This window comes from Narcine bancroftii, chromosome 14 (genome assembly GCF_036971445.1).
Source record: "Narcine bancroftii isolate sNarBan1 chromosome 14, sNarBan1.hap1, whole genome shotgun sequence".
NCBI lineage: Eukaryota > Metazoa > Chordata > Chondrichthyes > Torpediniformes > Narcinidae > Narcine > Narcine bancroftii.
Genome location: NC_091482.1, coordinates 65,677,513 through 65,693,598, shown reverse-complemented (window position 1 = coordinate 65,693,598; position 16,086 = coordinate 65,677,513). Strand labels below are relative to the sequence as shown.

General features: G+C 41.8%; 1 protein-coding gene and 1 long non-coding RNA gene across 2 annotated transcripts in view; one reads left to right on the top strand and one right to left on the bottom strand.

Annotated features, from left to right (window-relative positions):
* Positions 1-1,308: 1,308 nt before the first annotated feature.
* LOC138749869 (uncharacterized) lies at positions 1,309-3,814 on the top strand. Its single transcript, XR_011348906.1, has 3 exons — positions 1,309-1,600; positions 2,552-2,692; positions 3,540-3,814. It is a non-coding gene; the product is annotated as an uncharacterized lncRNA (long non-coding RNA).
* Positions 3,815-5,708: 1,894 nt separating this feature from the next.
* The window catches only part of nox5 (NADPH oxidase, EF-hand calcium binding domain 5), a 114,129-nt gene continuing 103,751 nt past the window's right edge, over positions 5,709-16,086 (bottom strand). The window contains exons 17-19 of the mRNA XM_069910157.1: positions 15,917-16,016; positions 13,023-13,189; positions 5,709-6,992 (exon numbers count right to left, since the gene is read on the bottom strand). Of these exons, the coding sequence (XP_069766258.1) occupies positions 6,858-6,992; positions 13,023-13,189; positions 15,917-16,016 (402 nt within the window). The 3' untranslated portion in view covers positions 5,709-6,857. The remainder of the gene's footprint in view (positions 6,993-13,022; positions 13,190-15,916; positions 16,017-16,086) is intronic.

The window sequence follows — 16,086 nt, the reverse complement described above, 5'->3', positions numbered from 1 at the left end:
TTTTTCTTTCCGCTCCCATCCCACTTTAAGTAATCCCTATGCCATCGGTGCTCTGTGATTAGTAAGGGATTGCTTAAGGTGGTTCTTTTTTCTTTGGCTTGGCTTCGTGGATGAAGATTTATGGAGGGGGTAAATGTCCATGTCAGCTGCAGGCTCGTTTGTGGCTGACAAGTCTGATGCGGGACAGGCAGACACGGTTGCAGCGGTTGCAAGGGAAAATTGGTTGGTTGGGGTTGGGTGTTGGGTTTTTCCTCCTTTGCCTTTTGTCAGTGAGGTGGGCTCTGCGGTCTTCTTCAAAGGAGGTTGCTGCCCGCCGAACTGTGAGGCGCCAAGATGCACGGTTTGAGGCGATATCAGCCCACTGGCGGTGGTCAATGTGACAGGCACCAAGAGATTTCTTTAGGCAGTCCTTGTACCTCTTCTTTGGTGCAAGGGCTTAAGGTGGTAGATGGGTGGAAACCACTGGACCGAGGGAATAATATTTGATGGGGTGAGAACAAAATTGTCCCAATATAAAGTGATTACGGGAATAGATTAATGAGGGAACAGGAGAGAAAATTAATGCTGAGTCATGTTAAAAGAGAGATTGTAGAAACCAAAAAGAAAACATGGGAAATGTCCAGATCAGATAGAGTCTGTGGAGAGAGAAAACTGGAAACAGTATCACAGGGCGACAGTAACAAATACCAGAGGATACCTGCACAAGGCGAGGGGAGGAAAGTTTAGGGGAGACATCAGGGATTTTTTTTAAATCTCCCCACTGATTGCAATGGAGAATATCAAAAGTCAGGGCTAAGATAGCATGCTACTTTAGATGTTTTAGCAATTGTTCCTGTTTAATTGAATGTTTTAAATGCATTTAAATAATTTAGTGATATTAATTTTTAGAGTTTGTGGCTACATCGTTGGAATGCTTCTGAATGCCAGTGACTTCTAATGTTGACGAAAGGTTTAGCAACTTCGTGAAGTGCTGGGGCCAAGCATCTTCAGTAGTTTTGTCACCAGGCCTTCATTAAACCAGCTTCCTCCAACAAGTTCCTGCTGTGGACACCAAATAAAGCAAGTTCAAACTTGGAATAGAGGTTAGGAAGCTGCATGGGTATTTCACTGCTGACCACAAAACCCGGACAACCCTCCTGCACAGATGCTTCAGGGTTTTCAGTGTCTCAGGCATCTTCTGCTTGTTGTTCCAGCATCTACAGGTTGGTTCTGTCAGCTTCCATTTTATTCCCTACCTTATTGCATAGCTGTTCCATGTGCAGAAGAGATTTTCCCTGAATTAGAGGATTTGCTTATTGTTAGGTTTGATGGCAGTCTTCAGGCAACAAATGGCCTCCCACCAGTCAGTGTGGCGGGCTGCTGTGAATCATCAACATTAGCCTGAAGTGCACTGTGATGTCGGCAGTGTGATGGATGTCTAGGACCCACACCTGAAGTACTCACCTCAGTAAAGACAGTTTCTACAGAGCAGGCCCATATGGTCACAGTGGGTCAGTTGAATTCAGGAAAAGGACGATGAGATCTGGCCAATGGAACAGTTCTTCAACAGGCCGTGACTGATCAACAAGGTTTCAACTTGCTTACTGAATGTGAAACCCAGGTCAGTTGGGTCCTCCTCTCAATCAAACCACACAAAGCGCTACTGAATGCTGCCCCATCCCACCCTGATAGTGAGTACCCCCCACCACACCCCCAATCTTTGTCTCCAAGGGTTAGAGTCACATTTCTCAAGACAGGGAGGAGAAAGAGGCACAGAAAATTAAAACAGAGCTGGAATCCTGTTACTCTGACAACACACAAGGGTCTTTCTTTAGAAAGACCTTTGATAACATGAAGTTAGAAGGTCTCCCTTTCATATGTAAGGTGAAGAATCAAATTAGTTTTGCTCTGTGAATTTTTGTAAAGAGAAACTCTAAAACCAATCTGCCATTTATAGTTGCATCACATTAGTTAACAAGGCAACTCAGATGAAATAAAATGTGATTTTTTTCAGAAAAAGTGATGGTTAAAACAAGAGAGCAAATGGCAGAAAGTGCAGAATGGAACCAAATATTAGGCAGCTTTGGTGATGGTAACATAATGGTCATGTTGTTCATGGCAGTGGACATCATCCAGAGGCAGCTGCTATCCATCTCAAGCTCCTTCAGAATAGTGTCAGGAATGTGAGCGGGTTTCCAGAGTGCTGTGGGGAACAGGGTCTGGAGTTTGGTTCCAAAGCGTGACTTCAAATGTGGGCATGTGTCCAATTTATACAGTTTTTGTTCCCCTCATGTGGAAATGTACCGATAGGCAATCAAGTGACTCCATGAGGCAGGAGATGGGAGTCAAAAGGCTTTTATTAGCTTAGACGTTAGCTGGAGCTCCGAGAGCATTTGGCCTGGATCCGAGCAGAAAGTGATCTGGGTTCAAGGTCTTGGGTCGGGGACCGTTATTAGGGAATATCCTGGGAGGGGTCAGAGGGAAGGAAAGGGTGGTCCAGGCCAGTACATACAATTATTACAGTGGTGTAATATCTCATACCAACACGTACTTTATGCTTATTGTCTGCTAGTGCATGTTTCACAACTACGTGGTTACAACAAACAAGAATTTCAGTGCATTTGTACCAAAGTACAAGACTAGAAACTCTCATCATCACTGAAGGAGAATTCAAGAACTAAAGGGATGGGATAGGAGCCAAAAAGATTCAGAGGTGTGGTATCGCTTTATACTCACTCCGTCCCTGCATACACTCCCTCCGATGCATAAATATTGGGAGGGATACAATGTAAGGAAAGCGAGAGGTGGGCAACAGACAGCAAATGCCTATGGTAAAAAATTATGGAGAGAAACTGTGCACATGAGAAAGGGATGGACTCAGAAAATGAAAGAGGGAGGAATTTGGAGAGGGAGGGAGAGATGAGACAGTGAGACAAAGGGAAAGGAAGGGATACAGAGAAAGAACATTAGAGACAGGAAAAATGGAAGAAGAAAAACAATTCCCAGAATGGGGGAAGATAAAGAGCAAGGCAGAGGAAGTCTGGGTTGAGCAACAGAGTGGTCAGGGAATGAGATGGAGAGCAGGAATGACATTGGGTTGAGACTGGGGCAAGAGTGACAGGGACAGGGAAATAGGAAGAGACAGAAAGGTCAAAGAACAAGCCAAAAATAGAAGCAAAGGATAAAATGGAGAACTGGCAAGATAGAAAGACTGGAATGAAAAGAGGGAAAGCAGAGAAAGGTCAAGAATGAAGGAAAGGCAACAGCAGTGAGGATGAGAATGTAGATGGGAAGTGATATATGTGTGCGTGTGTGTGTGTGTGTGTGCATATATATATATATGTGTGTGTTTGTGTATATATATATATATATATACATGTGTGTTTGTGTGTGTATATATATATATATATATATAAAATATATATATATGAGACAGGCAGGTAAGGAATTAGGTCATATAATATAGACTAATAAAAACAAAAAGGTACATGTGAGAGAGAGAAAGTCATTAAGAGCAGGAAGAAATGTATCAATTTAATAGCTAATGTTTTTTTCACTAGAATGGCCCCAACTGAAACATACTGAAGGACAGTGGGTGAAGTTATTAGAGCAGTCGCAAGAGTTCTGGATCACTGATCCTGGGCAAAGTTCCAATCCCACCATGGCAGATGGAAATTTGAATTCAAATACTGAAATGTTTCATAATTTTAAACAAGAGCTAGTTACCTTGTGTTGGAAAAAAAATCTTGTGCTTCATTAAAGCTCTTCTGGGAAAGAAATCCATCACCAGATGAACTGGCCTATTTAGAAGTGATAAGTATGGGTTGACTTGCCTGGATAGCATGCAAAACAAAGCATCACACTAGATTTTGGTACATGTGACAATAAACAATTCAATTTAATTCAAATCCACCAATGTGGGCTTGACTCTCACCTGCTACCACAATTCAGGGGTCATTAGGGAGGGAATATTGTCGCAAGAGTTGCCAGCAACATTCACATTTAAAGTGAAGGTGGATAATTTTTTGGAAAAAATTAAGGGATTGAGGGCTTTGGGAATCTGGTGCAGAGAAGGAGTTGAGGTCTTGGGGTTGAACAGCCACAAAATGAACAACAGAACAGGCTGGTGGGTTGAGTGGACTCATCCTACTTCCACTTTCCTGTGTTCACAACCTCTGTAACTACAAGATTTATTGTGGAAAGTAAAGGCAGGGTGCAAATGGGAACATAGTTCCATCGTGTGGGAGCTAAAACTGAACAGGTGCCCACCTTCTAACACGCACAACGATTCTCACCTGTCAAGTGAACTCTATACATAGAATCATGAATCAAACACTTTACTCTTTCAGAAGTACTCATTAAACAGACACATATGAATGTGGGCAACATGCTGTAATGACTATCATTTCTGTAGACATCAATGCACATCAAAAAATTGGACAAGTGAAGACACCAATTAAAATATAAGCGCCCTTTTGTCATTCGATTGCTTACGACAGACAACTGGGCTTTCCTCTGTTAAAATGCACATTTCTAATGACCGTATTCAAAGCACCGGATGCAGAGAATGGTAATTAAACATTGAAAAGGAACATTTGAGTCAATTATTTAAACAATCTATTGATTTTAAATCCCTGTGATTCACCCCTCTGCCTGGCACTATTGTTTTCCAAAATGATGGAATAGTTTACATGGTTGCCAAAGTATTTGGACTTCCCATCAAGATGCCTCCCCTTCCTTTCTGAACCATGCTGATGAACGCAGGGTAGTCAATCAACTTTGAGGTGCATCACAATTAAACTCAAAATGCAAACAATGTAGCCACCCAAAAATGAGGAATGGGACTCTTTCTCGATGGATTTGCACGCCTTCAGCCCTGAATCACAATGGTTAACCACAGCGACCAATCACTACCCAGAAACCGGCAAGGAACTCAGCACCCTTTGGAGATGAAACCTGTGGTGGCCTGCTGTGTAAGGTTGGTGACATCAGGGGAACCAATAGACTGGAATTAACCAAATCCCTGTTATTTCGACATGGTGGACTCTTGTCTGAGTCAGTAGATTGTGAATTCAAATCCTTCACCGAGTCAGAGGTGCAGTGCTGAATGATTGTTGTACAGTCTTTGGCTGAAACATTAAATCAAGCCAACATCTGCCTTCCATTAGGGATGGGAAGAAAGCTCATGCCATTATTTTGAAGAGCAGGGGAATTATCCAAGAGAGATGTTAAGCTAAAACCAAAGATCACTAAAGAATGGGCAATCAGGTATGATGACATTTTGGTTTCAGTGGGATCATTCTTTGTACATATTGCACAATTTCTCTGACAATTTTGGTTGTGAGACATTCAGATACATCTTGAGCTTGTGAAAGACACACAATGGGAATACACACCTCTCTTTATCTTCCTGATTATCAGCCAAAATATTCCTCGAATGAACCTCAGACAAGAATTCTCCTCACCGTTGCTTTCAGCCTCCATTAATTAATAAGGTGAAAATCAAAAGGCTGCAGACACTGACTGTAGTCAAATCACAGAAATGCTGAGGAACTTAGCCGGTCCTTAGGAGGTAAAGATATATTACCAACATTTCTGGCCTGAGCCCCTCCTTGAGAAACACATTCCTCTCTACTCCCCTCTCTGCCTTCTGCAGGGACTGTTCCATATATAACCCCCTCGTTCACTCCACCCTCCCCACCAAACGCCCCCTTCGCACCTACCCCTGTGACCGCAGGAGATGGTCCACTTGTGCTCACACCTCCTCCCTCACCACTATTTGGGGCCCCAAACAGTCCTTCCAAGTGAAGTCACACTTCACTTGTGAAACAGCAGAGATTATCGATGGGATTCAGTGCTCCTACTGAATCAGGAAGACTGGATGCAGACTGGGAGATCGCTACATTGAGCACCTTGGCTCTGTCTGCTACAACAGCGTGGATCTCCCAGTGGAATTCCCCACCCTATTCCCTTGCTGACATCTCTCCATGGTCTCATGTACTGGCAGATCACCCACAATTTGGAGGAGTAACACATCTTTAATGTGGTCACCATCCAACTGGATGGCATTAACAATGACTTCCGATTTCCAATAGAAACCTCCAATCAACACCTCATCGCCTTTCCCCCAGCTCTGTCTCTCTTTTGTTCCCATTTGCTGTTTCCTTTCACAGAGCCAAAATCAATTCTCACCTATCAACACCTTTTGTCTGTTGGACTGCATCTCTTCCCCCTTTCTTTCCCTGGCCTTTAATTCAGATGCCCGTGTTTTTTTTCATTTGTACTTGAGGAAGGGCTCAGTCTCAAGTCATTGGTAAAATATCTTTACCTCTAAGGATGCTGTGAGATTGGCTGAATTCCCCCAGCATTTCTGTATTTAGACACTAATTAATCGCAGGCCAGGTTTTGTTACTTTCTGTCAATCCTGTGTTGAGACCATTTCTATATCAAACCACTACAGCTAAAGTCTGGTCTCTCAGTCATCAGTAAATTCCTACAACCCCCTGGGCGAGGTGACTTAATAGAGGTCTACAAAATTATGAGAGACATTGATAGAGTGGACTGCCAGTTCCTTTTCCCAAGGTGAGAACAGCAAACACCACAGGACATCAGTAGTGGGTCCCTGAATACATTGCCAGAGTGGTGGTGGAGGTTAATACAATGGGGGCATTTAAAACTCTTAGACAGGCACATGGATGAAAGAAAAATAGGTGATGAAGTAGGGAAGGTTTAGTTTTTTTGAGTAGGTTTACATAGATCAGAATAACATCAGGGCCAAATGCCCTGTACTATGCTGTAATATTCCAGGAGGCTGGACAGGGAGGATTCCAGTACATTGGACCAGAGGAAAGCCCATTTTGATGGACAACCATAACACATCACTGGAAGTTTTCCTTGTAAAACTTGAAGTTAAAATGCTCACACTGAGCCTTGATTGTTTTAGCCAGGACTGGAGAACCACAAAAAAAAACATGGACCTTTCCCTTCTTCTCTTCTGAAATCCTTTGAAAAACCTGGAAGTTAAAAGCAGAATTGCGTCAATTATTATTATTACCACTTTAACCACACTAGTTACTGTACAAACTTGTTTTCAGGCCTGCTAGAAATGGCTCATTCACACCAAGTCAACAATAATAACCAGCTAACTAGAAACTTACTTGTAGATGCGATCTAGATACAAGAGCCAACCTTCAAACCTCTTCTATTGAGCTATGCCTACATGCAGCGATTAGTTTTGAAATTACAATGTGGAGTTTCTTTTCATTGATTTAAAGTGTGCTGGCCAAAGTGAGGCAGCATTTAATTACCCAGCTGAACTCCCTTGGGAGTGTGAATGCGTGCGTGCGTCAACTCCCAGCAGCTGGTAGAGGCTGTGGGTTTGTAAGGTGCTAAGGAATCTTGCTGAGTTCCCATAGGTGAGGGGTTTACCCCATGAGGAGAGATTGAACCGGGGGACATAGCTTAAAGATTCTGGGTAGTAGATTTAGGAGGAACTGCATTTCCCAGAGGGGAGTGAATTTGTGAAATTCACTGCCCATTGAAGCAAAATCCATCCCTTAGGATGGATGGATTTTTTTCATAGTAGGGGAATTAAGGGAAATGTGGAAAAGGGAGGTCGGTGGAGATGAGCCAATCATCAGATCAGCCATGATCTCATTGAATGGCCGACTCCTGCTCCTATTTCTTATATTTGTTGCAATGTATCCTGCCATGGTACAAACTGTTGCTACTGTGCATTGGTGGTGGAGTGCATCAATGGTGGTGGTTAGGGTGCCCAACGAGCATGCTGCTGTGTCATGTGTGGTGTCGAACTTCTGGAATGCTGGTGAAGCTGCACTCATCCAGGCAAGTGTAGAGTAATCCATCACACTCCTGATTTGAGCCTTGCAGATAGTGGACTGGCTTCGGGGAGTTAGGAATGAGTTACTCGACACAGGATTCCTAGCCTGCTCTTTCAACCGCATTGTGTATCTAGCTGTGTGAAGGTACACGCTCTTTAGAACAGCATGAGATGCTGCACAAGAGTCCACAGACACTCAGTGCCTCTGGTACTGTAATGGGCACTGGGCAAAACTAAAAGCAACCATTACAGCAGGCAAAAGTTAAGTATATCATGTATGTAACATTTTTAATATATTACTTCATAACAATAAAAGGAACCTTAACCTAGAACAGTAAGTCTGTCTCCTGTCAGGTTGAGGTCTGAGTATAATTTGGCAGCTTTTTTTTAAAAAACATCCTTTAACCCAGCTAAGGATTGTGTTCCCTTCTTTGTAAACCATTGATTTACTGCTGAGTTTCAAAATATATCTGTCTGATTCTGAATTTATACTTCTCCCTATTTTTTGAATCCTTTATAATCATGTGTGTTAAGGTGAATCTTTCCCCCCTCCGGAACAGTATTGAATCAACTCGAGGCTCAGTGGGTATAACTTTTGACCTGGAGTGTGGTTCATAATTCCCAGAGTCCCTGGGAGATCTAGGCTGATAATCCAGAAGCAAACTGAGGGAGTGCTGCATTTGTTGACTTTTGGACGCGATGTTAATTCAAGATTCTGTCTCAATTTTCACAGAAATAGAAAGCTTGCATGAAGTCGACAATGATGGCACTGGGGACAGAATTGAGCAAGAGATAGAGGTTGTGAGGAAGAGTTTTTTTTAAATCAGTGAGTTGTAATAACCTGCAGCCTGCTATTAATGAGGTTGGTGTCAAAGAGGGAGATGATCAACAATCTCTGGAAGAAAGTAAATAGATTCAGGAGATAAAGCTGCAGGGTTAAGGAGATAAATCAGGGACAGGGACTGCATGAAGTAGTCCACAAAGAGACAGACAGCATCCAGTGGTCTAATTGGCCTCTTACTTGTCTATGAGAAAGATCCCATAATATTTTTAAGGGTAGAGAAGATATTTGGGACACTGATTATATTGATCCCTTAAAGAAACAGATCATATGTCCTTTATTTCATTGCTGATTACACTGGACACCAATTTTTTTTTTCCCCTAAAAGGTTTGCTTCATTATTTAGTGAAATTTATAATAGCATTAGCAGTGGCAAGGAAGTGTACTGCAGTGACTTGGAAATCAGATCCATATTTAGGTATGGAGAGATGGAATGCAGAAGTTCAAAGTTGGAGAAAATTACATATAATTTAAGAAATAAATATGTTGCTTTTTTTTTTACAAATTTATATGTAAAAATATGTAAGATGTACTTTCGGCCTCTTTAGACCTGTGTTAATGGTCTTCCCTAAAGGTTGTACAAATACTGCAGGATCCCAGAGTTCAAACCGACCCTTCATGGAATCCAGGAATTTTTCTCTCGTTTCTATATTTTATATAACTATGTCCCCTTTCTATCTTTTTTTGTATAGTTTTTGAGTGGGAGGGGGGTATAAGGAAAGAGATAGGGGAATTATTGTAATTATTGCTATTTTAAATTTAATCAATATTTGTTTATTTAAAAGTTTATTAATTACATGTATGAATTTTTGTTTAAAATTACAAAAAAAACAAGCAAAAGGTTTGCTTCCTGAATCAAAATTGGGGATGAAAGGCAATTTCAAGCTGAACACAAAGATAATTTCATACCTGATGTATCACGTAGGAACTTAGAGAAACATTAAATTAACTTTTATTGAATTTAGTATGTTTAATCACATAACAATGCTGACACATTGCGTACACCGACCTAAAAATGTTTTGCCGCTGATTTTCATTTGTACTCAGCATCTGATGCCTCTCATGTAAGTGTCCAATAATAGTCGGCTGGCATTGATGGATTCCAGTTGCCCTGATATCATTTTTCCATGGTCGCAATGTCCTGGTGAAACCTTTCACCATGTTCGTCACGGACTGCACCAAGATCAGCGGGGAAGACGTCCAAGTGCAAATGCAGAGAATGAATTTTCAATGGCATGTTGCACTTTATGGTTTTTATGCTTGGAGACTTAAAATATGAGAGGAAATCACAAAAAATAAGTTGTATCTAAAAATCAGTATAAGGTAGGAAAATCTTTAAGGTGATTTTTATGATCAGCAGCCCAAAACCTATAAAATGCACCCAAAAGTGTTCAGGAAACAAAATCTTTGTTTTCCTTTGTTATGGGACATTGCTTTGCAGACATTGTCTGCCACAGAACCAACTTCAGAGCAGAAGCTACATTCTGAAAGACAAATTTAATTATAAAGTATTTTGAAATGGCTAACACCTTTCCTTTTGCAAAGACCCCAAAACCCTCTGGACTCACCAAGAAATGTATGAACCTAGATGAGAACCACACAATCATCAGATTAAACTTTGATTCTATTTTCTAAAAACAGTACATGAATTCTTGTGCAGCGCTGACTGGATTAACTTCCATTATTTTGTATCATGTGACTGGCAGGATGGTGATAAGCATACTTCTCCGTTCCTCACTGAATAACTGATAATATTGCAAAAGGAGTAGGTCAATCACAATCCCCAGAATCATTTTTCAGCACTCTTTCCATAACACTTATTTTGCCTCATATCTGAAGTCTATGAATCCATTTGGAATGAACTAAATTACTCAGCCAACCAGCAGAGGTACAGAATTCCAAAGATTCACTATCCTCTGCATGAAGAAATTTCTTCCCTTTTCATGGCCCACTCCTCATTCTGAGCCCATGAACCCTGGTTCTGGAGAGGCATCTTCCCTGTGTCCAGCTTGTTGACCTCTAAGAATTTGGTAGGTTTCAACGAGATCATACTCGTAAGCTCCAGAGAATCCAGGTCTGCTCTGCTCAGTCTCTTCCAAGTTAAAGCCCACCATATCTGGGTTCAGTTGGAAGAATGTTCGCTGCAACCCCTCCACAAAAAATCACTTTCTTTGAGAAAGAGACGAAAGCCACTTCATAAAGCTCAAGGTGCAGTCTTGCCAATGCCTCACACAACTGCAGTGAGATATCTTTACCCCTGTACTCAAGTCTTCTGCCATTCACCATCCTAACGGTTTGCTTCAGTTTTAACAACAAGGTGAAACTTGAGAAACAACACCTCATATTCCACTTGGTGAACCTTAAACTGAACAACATGAACATCAATTTTTCCAGTTGAGGTAACCACAATCCATACCTAGTTCCACTGTTTCCACAGTAAATACATGGTGTGAAAGTGCTGGAGAAACTCAGCAGGTCCTGCAGCATCTACAGGAGGTAAAGTGATGAAGGGCCTGAAACATTGGTTACACATCTTTGCCTCCCTATGGACGCTGTGGAAACCTGCTGAGCTTCTCCAGCACTTTTGTGTATTTACTAAAGTCACAACATCTGCAAACTTTCATGATTCACTCCAATGTTTCCATCTTTTCCTTACCTACTCCCATGCTTACCTTTTCTTCCTTTACTCCTCCTCTACGTAGTCACTCCCTTCACCTGACTCTCATACCTTCTGTTCTATAACCTCTCATCTCTGGGCCCCTCTCCCAGCTTCTTCTCCCCACCCCCCCCTCCCCCCATTTACCTAATTTCACCTTTTCATCTTGATAAAGGATTCCAACCTGAAACATTGACTGACTATTTCTACCCATGGATGTTCTCTGACCTGCTAAGTTTTGTGAGCAATTCTTTATTTGCTCGATTGCAGCATCTGCCATTTAAGGCGAAGTTGGTTAAGGTGCTAAAGAGAGAGAAGAGAATGATGAGCGGATGGATTCTGAGGGAGAAGGCGAATAGTGACCCTGACAAGGATCACTATTCTTGTGAATAGTTTCTAGGGTGTTTCTTCTGGATTTAGTGGATATAAAGTCAGCAAATGTGATCTCAATGAATGGCAGCGTTTGCTCCTGCTTTTAGTGTTGTGAGGAAAGGCTCAGGATATGAGAATGCGGCAAGGTTCAGACTGAGTTGCCTTTGAACCACTTGCTGCCCCTGTTTGAAGTGCAACTCTAGTTTGGTTGCAGGGGTTTGGTTTTTTTAAGGGCCCACATATGAAGTCAAAACTTTTAATTTCTTCAAACAACACCAAATGAAATTCCAATTATTCCCAGTTCCACAAGGTGTTGCGGTTAGCCAACAACCACAAGGCAGGAAATGTCCAAGGGGGAGTTTATCAAATGTAAACTGCTCCGAGAATGCCACAGGTTCCCCTGTGGGAAGTGAAAAAGACACGGTTACTGCTGCTGGAGTTGAGCAACTGAAGGCTTTACAATGTATTATTAAAATATCTCTCAGTGCAACTTTTCTTTGCAATACATTAGTGATTGTTACTGTAAAACATGCATCATTAGATTAAATTGATGCCGAGGCTTCTGATACACTTTTCACACCCACATAAATGCTGACTGAAATCAATAGTACAAAGAGAAGATCGGGGGAAATAAAAATCAATCGATTTACAGCTCAACAAGAACACAATCGATGTGTCACTCTGTCATCATCTGAAAGCTCCTTTTACAGTTGTGTTATGTAATTTAAGAAGCTGCGTAAAGCGTCTGTTGTAAATTATTTTTGATCTGTCTGTTCAAATTTGTGCCTTTTAACTGTGAAGAGCCAATACATTAAATTCCCACAGGTAACAATTATCAACTTGTATCACCAAATTAGTAATCTTTTCTGTGTCTGCTGCTCTCTCTTTTGTTATGAAGAGTTTGCAAGCTGCTTTCTGGAAGACGAGACTTAGATGTCACCACACCACACCCACCCACATGCAGCCTTGTAGCTGTACAAGACTATAAAGTAGTAAACCACTGCAACAATTATTCTGGTGCAAGAGAGCCACTAAGGTCATCTGCACAGTCTTTAAATAGCCTGTTAAAAGAGCCAAAGGTGATTGTAAGTAAAAAAATCTTGCAACCGCGGGGTCTCTGCCCAGGATGCCTACAACTGTGCTCAACAGAGGCGACGAGGGTTTGCGGACTCCAAGAGAGCAGCCAACCAAGACAGGGCACCAGAAATGGGGAGAACACCCCCTCATTGAGAAGGAGAACCAGAGATATCCCAGGACCTGCACATTTATTACATCAGAGAGGAAAGGTTTATCATTCCATTCACTCTCTTCCTGCCATGGACAAGCATGGTTACCTTGCTCCAGTCTGGCCGGCCCGGTTGTGTCCTAGTGCGCAGGCCTGTAATAGAGTCACGTTTCTCCTTCTTTGCCAGTAGATCCAGGGCCATTTGTAGACCTAAAGCTTTCATGTCATTTTTACTGAGAGCAGAAGTCATGTACATGTGCATCTCCAAAAATCTCCCTGCATGTTGGGGAAAAGAAATCAATTAACATCCCTGGTTGTTCATTTGTGTGTGTGTGTGTGTGTGTGTGTGTGTGTGTGTGTGTGTGTGTGTGTGTGTGTGTGTGTGTGTGTGTGTGTGTGTGTGTGTGTGTGTGTGTGTGTGTGTGGTGGGGGGGAGAGAAAGAGAAATCCAAAAAGAATTAGTGGAGACAGGTGCATGATGGTTGGGATGTGAAGAGTGGGGTGGGAATACAAGGTTCTGACAGGAGTAGATAGGTTAGAGGCAGAAAGAATGTTCCTGATGTTGGGGGAGTCCTGATGTTGGGGGTCACAATAACTGTGAACTGTGTTGAAGGATGTTCGTAAAACTTCACCCCTCAAATTTTTGAGGAATAAGGGGAGGTAATTTAGGAGAAACCTCTTCACTCAAAGTTATGAACTTGTGGAACTCCCTCCCACAGAGAGTTATTGTCATAATTTCATTAAATATTTTCAAATTGGAGATGATGTGGGTCTTAAGGCTGAAGGCATCAAGGTGTATGGAGAGAAAGCAGGAATAAGATACCGAGTTTTCAAGATCAGTCATTATCATATTAAATGGCAACTATCTTCAATGAAATCCTGTGCTCTATGACTATAATTTAATACAAAAATATTTATTGGTAGATTTACCCAGCGATAATGTGCTTTCCATTAGATTTTAATGCAGGTAACATTTCACTGTGGGGAATACAATGCGATGAATTGGGTCTGCCAGTCAACTACGCTGAATCAACATTTGCCCTTCTAACGTTCAAAACAAGAGGAACTGGTAATCCATCTCAGTGCCCCTTTTGCGTCTTTTTCGTATTTTATAAAGTCAAGAGGTACAAGGATTGCTTAAAGAAATCTCTTGGTCCCTGCCACATTGACCACCGCCAGTGAGCTGATATTGCCTCCAACCGTGCATCTTAGAGCCTCACAGTTCAGCAGGCAGCAACCTCCTTTGAAGAAGACTGCAGAGCCCACCTCACTGACAAAAGACAAAGGAGGAAAAACCCAACACCCAACCCCAACCAACCAATTTTCCCTTGCAACCGCTGCAACCGTGCCTGCCTGTCCCGCATCGGACTTGTCAGTCACCAACGAGCCTGCAGCAGACGTGGTCATTACCCCTCCATAAATCTTCATCCACGAAGCCAAGCCAAAGAAAGAGAAGATAAAGTCACTAAATGTTTTTCATTTCGAAGGAGGTTGTAAGATGGTGAGAAGCACCTCTCGGGGAAAATAACTATTCATGTCTTAAATCATTCTGGCCTTCAAAACCACCTTCGTGGTTTCTGCAGAGAAAAATTTGAGGGGTGAAGTTTTACGAACATCCTTCAACACAGTTCACCACATTTCTAAGTGTGTCACCAACTAGTGCAGAAATACTGTATGCAGGCAGGTGCAATATTTGTGAATTTTAACAGTTCAAGTTTCTATCCTCTTCTTATGGTTTTTCACCTGAGACAGACAATGTCTGTTTACAATCAGAACACTGGTGATACCTACTAACATCTAAAAGGATATTCTATTGACAATCTCTCAGGCAGGATGTGTGTCTAAGAAGTTCAGATTTATTGTCAAAATACATACATGGCATCGCATAAAACCCTGAGATTCTTTTTACTGTGGGCCAGGCAGAATTTCTACTTATCGGTAGGGCAAAAAAACTGTACTCAACAAAAGAAACTTAAATTGTAAACAGAGAATAATATAAGCAAACTGATTGAAATGGTGTTCAAAATATGTCAGATCAAAATGTGTCAAAGTAACAGAAAGATACAGCATGGTATATAGGCCCTGGGGCCATTGAGTCTCTACCGACCACCTATTTGCACTAATCCACATTTTCTCTACATCTAGATCAGGATTAGATAGGTTACAATTGAGTTTGACTTCCAACACAAGAACAAATTTACCTGATGTCATCTGAGCAGACAGTACTTGAAAGTGAGAGAAAAATGAATACCTCGTGATGAAACTTACACAGGTTGATCGGGTCTGCTGTGTCAAGTGGGAGAATTGGAGGTGTCGGAAGCTAGTAGTTTCAACTTACATCACCCATAAAAAGGTGAAAAAGAACCCAGTCAATAGCTAAAACATTCTTGGAATTGCCAAAGCTATCCATCACGTTGAACAATCAGAAACATTCAACTTGTTAAAACTGTCAAAACATTCTGAAAGCAAAAACTTAAATGATAAATCCTGAATAATTTTTTTAAAAATCTAAATTACTAATGTTAACTTAGAACCAAGTTCCTCCAAGCTATTTGCTTCCACTGAGAGGCATGGGGCACCCCTGCCTGAGTCACATTGCTTCTGGAGAAGGATGTGAATGGGCTCGACGTTCGTATTTGAATCAATTTTTTAAATTATATTTAGATGTACAGCATGGTTACAGGCCCTTTTGGCCCGCAAGCCCAAGCTGCCCAAATATCCCCAATTGACCTACAAACCTCATGTTTTGGAGGAAACCAGAGCACCCGCAGGAAGCCCATACAGACCCAGGGAGAATGTACAAACGCCAGATTTGAACCAGAGTCACTGGCGCAGCAACAGCGTTGCGCTAATTGCTATGCTAACCCTGCCGTCCCAATCTGGCCTGCGACTCAGGTTCCCATTGTGTGGTAATAATTAGAATACACCATTGATCATTGCTGGTTACAGTGGAATAAGAGAACAATTCTGAAGTTGCTGCCTTTTCAGTTTATAGGAACCTACCTTGAGGCTCCTCATCTGCCTGGTCCATTTCCAGTTTAGTCAGGAGGCTAACAAACCACTCAAACGATTTCTGGTCTCGGTTAATCCAGATAAAGTCAACCTGAAATCGTAAATCTTCAACTTAAATCTCACTCAGAGCCAATTACATCGCACAAACAGACCATTTAAAC